At 40.0% G+C, this 10,898-nt stretch overlaps 2 protein-coding genes across 2 annotated transcripts in view; one reads left to right on the top strand and one right to left on the bottom strand.

The window, feature by feature from the left end:
* LOC119361809 (syn-copalyl diphosphate synthase-like) overlaps positions 1–4,760 on the bottom strand; it is a 9,799-nt gene extending 5,039 nt beyond the window's left edge. Inside the window, exons 1-8 of the mRNA XM_037626956.1 lie at positions 4,652–4,760; positions 1,888–1,955; positions 1,472–1,781; positions 1,180–1,363; positions 851–1,071; positions 607–727; positions 344–456; positions 11–246 (exon numbers count right to left, since the gene is read on the bottom strand). Coding sequence (XP_037482853.1) covers positions 11–246; positions 344–456; positions 607–727; positions 851–1,071; positions 1,180–1,363; positions 1,472–1,781; positions 1,888–1,955; positions 4,652–4,760 — 1,362 coding nt within the window. The remainder of the gene's footprint in view (positions 1–10; positions 247–343; positions 457–606; positions 728–850; positions 1,072–1,179; positions 1,364–1,471; positions 1,782–1,887; positions 1,956–4,651) is intronic.
* A 1,080-nt stretch (positions 4,761–5,840) lies between these two features.
* Positions 5,841–10,582, top strand: LOC119361808 (9-beta-pimara-7,15-diene synthase, chloroplastic-like). Its single transcript, XM_037626955.1, has 14 exons — positions 5,841–6,042; positions 6,307–6,356; positions 6,461–6,740; positions 6,859–7,039; positions 7,887–8,107; positions 8,193–8,313; positions 8,388–8,485; positions 8,579–8,793; positions 8,871–8,983; positions 9,070–9,165; positions 9,242–9,460; positions 9,569–9,710; positions 9,853–10,098; positions 10,210–10,582. Exons 1-14 carry the CDS (start codon positions 5,853–5,855, stop codon positions 10,543–10,545), a joined length of 2,508 nt encoding a protein of 835 aa, XP_037482852.1. The 5' UTR covers positions 5,841–5,852; the 3' UTR covers positions 10,546–10,582.
* The last annotated feature ends 316 nt before the right edge of the window (positions 10,583–10,898 follow it).

Here is a 10,898-nt window from a genome sequence, read left to right as displayed (position 1 = left end):
AACATACTACCTCGCCCGGCAGGTCCTTGGTAATGATCCACTTGTCGTGCAGTTTGTTGGAGGCTTGTCTCTCTTGGAGGAATGCACGACAATAGCGCCCGGCCCGTGCCAGGACGTCGTCGTCACCAGGGAACATGAACTGCGAAGCACGGTAAGTGTTGTACATCGGGGTGACAGATGCGTGGTTGGTCTCCATGGGGAAACAGAAGAAATTGCCATCCTTGGTCTCAAAGTGCTTAAACACGGCTACATTGTAGATCGATGTGCGTTAGTCTGTCAAACTCGATCCAGCATAACATATATAGTAGCCATGCATGCCAAAGCGCTACTACTTATTAGTTACATGGAGTGACATCGTAGCCATGCTGACGGAGGAGACGGAAACCCATGGACGTATCATCAATATCCACGACTTGACAGTACGCGTTATGAGCTAGTCCCTTCTGAGTCCAGCGCCTGTTCAAAGTGTATACATTCCTCTCAATCTGGTCTACTCGTCTTAAAGAAAAAACACTACTCTGGTAGTACTCCATTTAAAAATATCATTAACATTTAGACTTTTAGGACATATTATATTTCCAACTAAATTAAAGTAATTTATGTTACCTGTAAATAAACTCTAAGCACCGCTGAATTTCAATTGTGAAGTGCCTTGATATCCCCAGACGAATGAGCCGGTCGACCATCCATAACTGCTCAAAAGTATCCATAGAGTGGCTACATGGCACTGAGAAAACAAATAATTTACGTGAATGGTGACGTTTTGTATTGACCAACATACAAAGGGGCTCTCCTACCTAAGAGTGCATTCCTGTTGGTTGTACAAGAAAATAAGTGGTAGTGATTTTACCTCCCCCCTTGAACTTTTTGACAAGCCTATCTAGAAATGCTAGGCATTCCTTGTCGCCAGTGTAACTAAGGGCAGCAGCTGTGGCAGCAGGCGAGGAATGGAAGGATCCGTCTGGACAACGCAACGTGAGTAGCTTTTCCCAGTCCAATGGTAAGTCAACCATTCCCTCCAAACTGAAAAGTAGGGTCGTTGGTATGGCGTGTAGCACATCCAGAGGTATCCTACAATTTGAGAGCCGGATTAATTATTACTTAACTAATTATACATAGACTATTCAGTTCAATGTACAAATCCGGATTTATCACATGCATGTAGCTAGGTATACATACTTAGAGAGCTTCAGATTCCTCTTGGCATATATCTCTTCCAAAACAGTGTGATTGTAAGGGATGTCCAAGTCCAGGTCCTTCGCCTTCTCTAGGAGTGCTGGGAAGTTAATCTCGAAGCCACATGGCATCCAGTCCTGTTCCTCTTCTAGCAACCTGCTCATATTTTCTTTGATAAATAACACACCTATACACCAGAAAAGGTGCACTCTACATTAGATACATGATCCTTCCTTGGAAGTAAACAAAGTATATCGCTGAATAAAATAAAGAATGAAGTGATCAATCAATTTACCTCTGTTGCACAAGTTGTCATTTCCAATGTTCCAAGACTTCGCAGCCACCACACATGCGAGGGTGCTGATCATCCGATCTTGGACCATAAAGAAAGCGGGATCACCCCACGAACCATCTGGTAGTTGATTTTGAACAATCCAATCGATGCACGAGGGGAATTGCGGTCCATCGCCTCCGTCAAGGTTCTTGACAAGAGCAACCAACGCCGTATCATAGGCTGAAACATTCATTGACGTCTCATCATCACCCAATGACCCTAGTGTGGTTCTAATGGCATCGATCATCTGTTCCATCTCGCTTGGTTCATCCTTTAGGAAGGTTTTGATTTATTTGTCAGGGTTTAATATGTATGTTTGCCAGCTCATGTGCAATAGTTATTATTCTGATCAATACGAGTTATGCATATATGCTCACCTTGTGTGTTCTCCATTCACGCAATTCTGCCTCCGGATATGATGGGGATTTGCTACTTAGCAGGAGTACTAAATGCCAGGCATGAGAAGTGGAAAAGAACATGTAAGTCATATTAAATTTATACCCTCTTAACATTTTGAACTCATTTATGAGAACCTGGCAGTTAACTTTTAGATTCCAATTTCTACTCAGACGTTCAATCAATATAATGAACTAAGAGATTTAATACTCCAAAAATGCAATACCCAAGGCATGTATTAATGGACATTCCTAAAAATGTATAGATGGATCAAAGGATAACAAATGACTCATACCATCGTTAAGTGGCTCTAGAATAGTGCCAACAGACTTAAACATAAATTATTTTTCTAGCTCCATGACAGGGTTCAAACAAAAAAAAACTACTAAAAATGCCAGCATCTTGTTATTATGATTGTAATTTTAGCACTAAAAGCTGCGAGAAAACTTCCATACGTCTGTATTGGGACTGCATCTTTGCTCAAGCATCTTGGTATGATATTGTAGAGAATAAAAATAGTGGTATATCAACCTATGATGAAATCATTTTTACCTCTTTAGAATTGGCATGGACATAGTCATTTTAGGCTGCTGGAATATTTAGAATCTAAGGAACAACAAAATCTTTTGAAAATGAAGTGCCAGTGTTAACAGTTGAAAATTCCCCCTAAAGCAAAATCTAATACTTTTGGGGCATCTAGTGAAGCACAAGTACACTGCAATTCTTCAGAATTGGATTGCCCAAAATAGTCATTGGATAGGCTTTATTTATTTATTTATTTTTCCTTTCTGTCTGTACATATGTAACTTACTTTATATTAATAGGAAAATACATAGGGCGTAGAAGAAAGTTGAACTCATGCACATTATCACTATTATATGCTGCATGAAAAATATGCCAGCCAACTAAAACCTCTAGATCAACATCAATTGAAACGTTAGGTGGACAGGAGAGAATATTCATAGAAGAATCTATGTATTATGTCATAGCATGTAAACAATGTGGGCTGCTCTGGATTGAGTTCCCTACTTGCCAATTATCCATTGGTCTATGCGTTTCTTTTGCATTAAGTTTAATCATGTATGTATAATTTGAACCCACAACATGATTAATGGATTGGGTTATTAAGGCTATGTGGATGAATGTTGTAGCTTGTATACCTTTTTTTTCAATAATATACTGATATTACTTGTGAAGTGAAACTAATACCATTTTGTGATTACTGTGTTCTCTGGGCAGACTGAAATCCCTAACTTTACCATTCTTTCCAGAATAGGAAGTTCGTGAAAGAATTTTCTTGTTTTTCGTTGAAAATACCAACCTTAACCACACAACCTGGGTTGGGACTACCCCCATCCCTAGAGGAGCGTACGGTTTTGAAGCTCCTATTCCAACATGAACGGAAACAAAATCGTCGAATTTTGCTATTTGTTTCCCCAAAGGGGTAATTGAAGAATTAGAAAAAGATGCGATTATATATTAAAAGTTCATGATGTGCTAACGAGAAAAGTGGGCAATAGGGTAGAAAATCTCACAAAAATCAGGAAGATCTGATTGGTGTTTTTATACATTGGAAAACGACAACCATTTTGTGTTGCTATACGCATTTGCCATGAAACCTAGTTTTTTTTGAGGGGTTGCCATGAAACCTAGTTTTTTTGAGGGGTTGCCATGAAACCTAGTGAAGAAATGACAATAATTCTTTAGTGGTCCGGAATAACAATTTAATGATTAGCACTTGAAGTCAGCCCAATTCCCGTTTTAATGCTATACTTAGTCAAGTGCTTTTGTTGAGTTTTTCAGTTCTCATGTTCTTTATTAGACCTAAAATACCTCATACATGTGCAACATGATTCTGATAAGGTTTAGTCCACGTCAAGAGTAATCAAGAAATTGTGTTCTCCATGATCATTTATGTTTGAAGGTAGCCTATAGTTATAGTGGTTTTCTTTGCTTATTCATCGAATCAGAAGGAAAGAGGCTTGCAAAGTAGCTTTTTGTAGGTGAATAATTCCAAAGTTATAAATAGCAGGCCATGACAAATAGTGACAGAAGCATTAGCGCACTAAATTGCAGCTATAGTGCGCTAAATTTTGCTGTAGCACGCTAAATAGCACTAAAAGGCTTACCAGGATATCACACTATTTAGAACTTTGAACTTCAAAGATTCTAAGGTTAGGATACCTATACCATGGTAAAGAAACTTCAAAACTCGAGAAAAATTTCACAGTTACTTATTCGTTGGCGCAGAACGTGTTTGGCATTAACAAATTTGGATATTGAACTTACTAAAGGAAATAAAAAATGTGATGTGCTTTGTTACTCGCATGCTAATAAGCTAATTTTTTTACTAATGACAAAATTTATGTTTGGCCTTAGAATTATATATGTCACGTACAATATGTTCAATATGTTTCCATTCTTACAATTAAATAAAGACATTATATTGTTGTTTGAGTTTTAAACAACATCATATTAAAAGATAAAACAAACACATATATGCTTCCTAATTTCTATATTATGGAAAGTCTCTCTAGAAAGCAAGCTCACTGGATTGCAATAAATAATTTATATAAAATATATATCCACCACAGAGGAGCCCGCCTATTTGCGCAAGCCGCTGTACTAGTTCAAACATTTTTTAAGAGAATGTGAGCCAGAAATAATAATGTTATTTCGGGAGTACTCAAGTTTTTTGATAACCATGCATGCATTCAGGTGTGGATATTGATAGATCATGATTACCACATTGTTGACGCTGAGAGTGTAAGTGTAGGGAGAGTCGTCGCCATGGCTCTGGTGTTGTCTGGTCGAGCACTGGAGCATGCCGGACTGTAGCGGTGAAAGTCAGCATCCTCCACCTTCTCTCTCTCTCTCTCTCTCTCTCTCTCTCTCTCTCTCTCTCCTTGTGTCAACCTTTTGGTTTTTGGCTCAGTGATGAGCTCCTGCATGCTGCTATGATCAAGTATTTATGAAAGAAGGGTCTAGGTGACAGGTTTTGTTGGCAGTATCTACGGCATATTAAGGCTGAGGGAAAAGGGCATCAAAGTTCAAGCACACGACAAAAGGCTGCTATGATCGTCCTTTTTAATCTACAAGTATTAGAAGTGGCAGCGAGTCTGACGGCGGATGTTGTGCTTGTTAATTGGCAAGTAGTAGAAGCAGTAGGCATTAGCGAGTGCGACTGGTATTATTGTTGCCATCACCATAATGGGCAACTTACCCTATTTGTTGATCCGACCTTGCTATACATACGATGAAATCTCCGTCCAACATTACGATTAGAGACAAATCGTTGATGATTCAGGCCATAACATTTGCAGTCTGGTCGTACCGATGTACGATGAATATGAATCGTACGCAGAGCAGATTTTTTGTTGATCAATTGAAGCGGGTGGTCAGTCGCATGTGTCTTTGGCACGCATAACATGGGTCGCTAAGATGGCAAGCCATACATTAATTCCACCTGCCGGACAAAACGCGAACCCTAGGTATCTGTTTGTTGTCCAATTGATAGAGGTGGGTGGTTACTTGCATGCGTGTCTGATTAGCTGGACATGCGTGGCTGACAGAGGCCCAAACATATATATTAATTCCAACTGCCGGACAAATTGAAACGTAGGCATAACAACTTGATTCTCTCTTTAAGAAAAAAGTCGCCGTTGAAACATCAGCGATCGTCCCATCACCGGTTCACACCTTCACCCCAATGACGAGACTAATAGGGCCGGCAAACGCATAATGGTGGTCATGTTCCTGAAATTGTCACGGTGGTTGATCGAATAGCTGGAACATCACTGTCAGGGGAAATGAAAAATTGCAGCACTTGTGTTCAGCATGTTCACACAGGTTGTCTTTCGTACTTGTCTTTTCAGCAGGTTGTCTCATAACCACCTTACTGAGCATCACTGTTAGCCAGTTCCATGAGCTGATCGCCCCATTTCCCATGGCAAATCCTACACAAGGTCGTTCCTCTTCCATCCTGCTAGCATCTGGACGCCAGGCACCTCAACAGGCCGTCCTCCTCTGGGCTGCTCCACAGTTCGTGTCAAAGTGTGGGCTACATCATGGAAAAAGAAAGCCTCCTCGCTGCAGCTTCGCCTGCTCGGCCTCCGGGATTCCTTCCACCGAACCACGTACGTTGCTCTGTTTCTTCTCTCTGATTTCTGCTCCATCTGGTAAGGAAGGAGTAAGAGTCCGTAGCTTTGCTTGGGTGGACTTTTCTATTTTTCTTAAGCTACTTTCGATGCAGATTCGCATGGATGCACATATAATTCTTCTCTGTTTACCAATGCCTGAAACTTATACTTGTGGTTGGGATTGCTAATTTATCTATTTGTACTTCTAGAGTTAGGCCGTCTAATTGATTTGTTTCATACTGCTCTCCTTTCGCCGAACAGCCTATGTTGAGGAGATGTTGGCACGAGAAAATGCAAGGACGCGCAACACGGTATGAACATCACTCCTAAGTCCTAACCCTTGTTTCGACTAGATGTTTCAAGTCCATGTCATGTCAGGATTCACGTCACTGATCAAATGCTGGATGTAAATTAGGAACGGAAGGCTAGAATACGGAAACATCTGGAGAAACCTGAATTCTCGCCATCTGCCTATGACACAGCATGGGTGGCTATGGTGCCATTGCCCGACACCAATCGGCAGGCTCCATGCTTCCCTCAGTGTGTTGAATGGATATTGCAAAATCAACACTGTAGTGGTTCATGGGGTATCAACCAATTCGGCTTATTAGCAAACAAGGATATTCTGTTATCAACACTGGCTTGTATCATTGCACTTAAGAAATGGAACGTTGGCTCCGACCACATAAGTAGAGGTATGTATATATAGATATAGATTGTTTTACCTTGCATTATTTTAGTTTTTTCGGAAAGGAGGTTGAAACCCCTGGCCTTGCTTGAAAGATCCTGACACGTATAAAATGATACTTGCAGGACTAGAATTTATTGGAAGGAATATCTCCACTGTAATGGATAAGCAGATTGTTTCTCCTATAGGCTTCAATCTCATTTTCCCTGGTATGTTTAACCATGCTATCAGGATGGGTTTGGAATTTCCAGTCAGAGAAACTGATATCAGTGGGATACTTCACCTTCGTGAGATGGAGCTGAGAAGGTGTGTAATGAAAAATGCTGCCATATTAGTGTAGCACGGCTCATCGGCCTAGTACGTTTGCGCCTTCACCAGCAACCTAGCACTGCTTGCCTTCACCGTCAAGAAGTCTTTTTTTCTACTTGTTCTTATAAAAATAACGTAGAAAAATTGTTCTACGGTTCAGGGCTTCAAATAATTGTTTCCTTGAAAACTTATTTTCAAGAACAACTTTACAAAATTTCTTATGTGTTTGTAATTATTTTGAATGGAAAATTTGTCCTTGCTTTATTTCTTTTCCTTCTTGTTTTCAAAAGAATTGGATAAGTGTTTTAAGATGTTTTCCCTTAGTATGGTTTTGTACAATCAAGTTTGACTGAGGAAATCCCTTCAGAAAAAAAGAATTTGACGGAGGAATATAGGTTATGGTGCGGTAATCGAAGATTTTGTAGCATCCAAGATACTAGGGTACTCTAGGAGCATGCAAGTTTTCGTGGTCAGATAGCATCCGGGGAGCTCGTGGGAAAAATATACAAAATCAGGTCTGCATAGTGTTTTTTTTCAAGTTTTTTACATTCAATTTTTATTTGCCACGAGCTCCAGGGATGTCATTGACCATGAAAAGTTGCACGAGCCTACCCCACTTGAGCATCTTAGATGCCTAAAAGTTTCAGATTTTTCTAAATTTGTGTACTATTTGTTTTTCTAATTTACTGTTCAGGGGCGGGTGCAGTTGGCCTGGGCGCCGAATCACTGCTCTCGCCCTAGTGTTGGTTCTATGTTCTTTTGCTTACTAATAAAATTAGCAATCAAAGTTTGTGTATTACCTATGAGTAACATAATATACATATTTATACTTGCTTTAATTTAGATTGGCTGGTGAGGAATCTAACGGGAAAGAAACATATCTGGCCTTTGTTGCTGAAGAAGGGTTGGTAAGCCTGCTGGACCGCAATGAAGTTATGAACTTCCAGAGAAAGAATGGGTCGTTGTTCAACTATCCTGCCGCAACGGCCGCTGTATTAGTCCACCGCTACGATGATAAAGCTCTCCAATACCTCAATTCCATTGTCAGTATATTTGGCAGTGCAGGTACGTGTTTGTCTAATTTTGTTTCTGAAGCATCTCCAAGGGTGAAGATTCTTGCTATATACCTAATGCCGCTATACGTATACAGTACCAACAGTGTACCCACAGAATATATATTATCAGCTCTCAATGGTGGATATGCTCAAAAAGATCGGAATATCTCGGCACTTTTCCAGTGAGATAAACAGTATCCTGGACAAGGCATACATGTAATAATCAGGAGTAAATACTACTTGATATCTGTTCGTAGTAGTATGTAAACTTGATTGTATTCACTTTGCAGTTCCTGGTTACAGAGAGATGAGGAAATAATCCAAGATGTAGAAACATGTGCAATGGCATTTCGCCTTTTACGGATGAATGGATATGATGTTTCATCAGGTAGATACTTTGATCGAAATTCCATGTCTCCTAACAAACATTCTCTTTTTCCTTTAATTTTACTTACTGCAGTTAAAAATTAATCTTGTACAGATGAGTTGTCCCATGTTTCTCAAGCCTTCACTTTCCATAACTCACTGGAAGGTTATTTAAATCAAACAAAATCTTTATTAGAGTTATACAAGGCTTCAGAACTATGTTTGTCAGAAAATGAATTGGTCCTGGAGAACATAAGTAACTGGTCAGGGCGCTTATTGACAGAAAAGTTGTGCTGTAATGGGTCAGAAAGAATGCCAATTCTTGGAGAGGTAAGTATCTACGGATTTAAAACCCATTTCATTTGACATTTTGGTTTAAATTCAATATTGTTCTTTTGTAATTTCAGGTAGAATATACTCTTAAATTTCCATTTTATGCAACAGTGGAAGCTCTAGATCATAAGAGGAACATTGAACATTTTGACTCTAGGGTTCCTCAGCAGCTAAAGACAAAAAACTTGTAAGGCCCTCTTTTCTGAAAAATAAATCTCTGTGACATCATGTCAATATATGTCACAATAAAATGAAAAAAAAATGTTGGATCAGGCTGTGTCATGTTAATCAAGATCTTCTAGATTTTGCCATTGAAGATTTCAGTATTTCTCAATCTATATACCAGGATGAACTTAGCCACATCGAGAGGTAATTTGACTATCATTTTTTCACTTGATTTCTTTATGTTTCTATAGATTATTTGGATTACTTTTTGGGTTGACAGGTGGGAGAAAGAAAACAGGCTGCACCAGCTAAGATTTCTACGCAAGGGGAGTCTAATAAATTGTTACCTCTCTGCTGCTGCAACCATATCCGCTCATGAATTCTCTGATGCTCGCATTGCATGTGCGAAAAGTATTGCGCTCGTACTTGTTATTGATGACTTCTTTGATGTTGGAGCATCCAAAGAAGAACAAGAAAACCTCATCGCATTAGTAGAGAAGTATGTTTCCCTTAACTTGATTTCTTTGTCTACACTTTCTGAAACAGCGCTGGTGTATTATGCTTTGCAAGTGAGTCATCCTTCCTGTTTTGCCAATGGTTGTCTTAGGTGGGATGACCATCACAAAGTTGAGTTCTACTCTGAGCAAGTAGAAGTAGTATTTTCTGCTTTTTATACCACAGTTAATCAGATTGGAGAAATGGCTTCTGCAATACAAAACTGCGATGTTACAAAGCACTTGGATGAAACAGTGAGTTTCTTGTGTTACCTTCAGATTCTGAGATACGTTATGTTGAATTCCAAGTTGATAAGTACTACATGGCAGCTGCGATTAGCTACATACAAAATAAGTAAGAAAAACCGTGTATTAAAAATTGCATACTCATCTGCAGTGGCTACATTACATGAGGTCTGTGGCAACCGAGGCAAAATGGCAACGGAATCAATATGTGCCAACAGTTGAGGAATACATGACAGAACCGCTTACCTCATACGGGATGGGCCCGATTATGCTCACATCACTGTATTTTGTCCAAAAAAATCTCCTGAAGCACATTATCAAAGACCCGGAGTACAGTGAGTTGCTTAGACTAATGGGTACATGTGGCCGTCTCTTGAATGATACTCAAGGCTTTGAGGTATTTTCCGTTCAATCTCTAACAAGTATTCATAGCAATGGGTTATCACTGCCGTACGTGCAGATTAATTTGACCCAGGGTAGTTCCTAATAAATGATCTCGTTGATGCAGAGGGAATCCAGAGATGGAAAACTGAACATCATCTCACTGCTTGTTCTTCAGAGTGGAGGTTCCATGTCCATAGAAGCTGCTCAAGAGGCCACACAGGAGTCAATAGCCTCATGTCGGAGAGACCTGCTAAGGATGGTTGTTAGAGAAGACCGTGTTGTTCCTAGGCCATGCAAGGAGCTGTTCTGGAGGTTTTGTAGGACAGCTCACTTGTTCTACTGTCACACCGACGGATTTACGTCGCCCAAGGAAATGCTCTGCACAATGAATGCAATATTCACAGAGCCACTCAAACTTCAAACTACCAGTCCTTCTTTTGATGTTCAATCAGAACAATAATCAAGGATTCCTTAATTATGCCATTATCCTGATTATATATGGATGACAAGGAAATATACCAAGCGGGGAGAGTAAATGCGACAGTAACCATATGAACCTTACAAATGAATCACTCACCGGTATCTGGTTGATATGCATGCCGCCAGTTAAAGGGTAGGAATTCTTTTTTTTTTTGCGGGGGAGGGTAGGAACTCAATAAGTAAATGACAAAGGCGGTCCGAGAACTTGCGTTGCGGGTGCACTTAAGTCACGGTACTTGCAAACTGGAAAAACCCATCATAGAACTTGCATTACTGGTGCAGATAGGTCACACAGGTCATCTGAACCGGCCAGCGGCCCGGTTTTCTCCCTCT

This window comes from Triticum dicoccoides, chromosome 2B, assembly GCF_002162155.2.
Source record: "Triticum dicoccoides isolate Atlit2015 ecotype Zavitan chromosome 2B, WEW_v2.0, whole genome shotgun sequence".
Lineage (NCBI taxonomy): Eukaryota > Viridiplantae > Streptophyta > Magnoliopsida > Poales > Poaceae > Triticum > Triticum dicoccoides.
The sequence above is the reverse complement of the archived record's forward strand: the minus strand, read 5'-3'. Positions and strand labels throughout refer to the sequence as shown.

What these genes read in the sequence shown, in the direction of transcription:
- LOC119361808 (XM_037626955.1), top strand. Translation starts at nt 5,853, where the DNA reads ATGGCAAATCCTACACAAGGTCGTTCCTCTTCCATCCTGCTAGCATCT. An exon ending in ATCCTGGACAAGGCATACAT is followed by an intron (nt 8,314 to 8,387) that starts GTAATAATCAGG and finishes TTCACTTTGCAG; the next exon opens with TTCCTGGTTACAGAGAGATG. An exon ending in GAATGCCAATTCTTGGAGAG is followed by an intron (nt 8,794 to 8,870) that starts GTAAGTATCTAC and finishes TTGTAATTTCAG; the next exon opens with GTAGAATATACTCTTAAATT.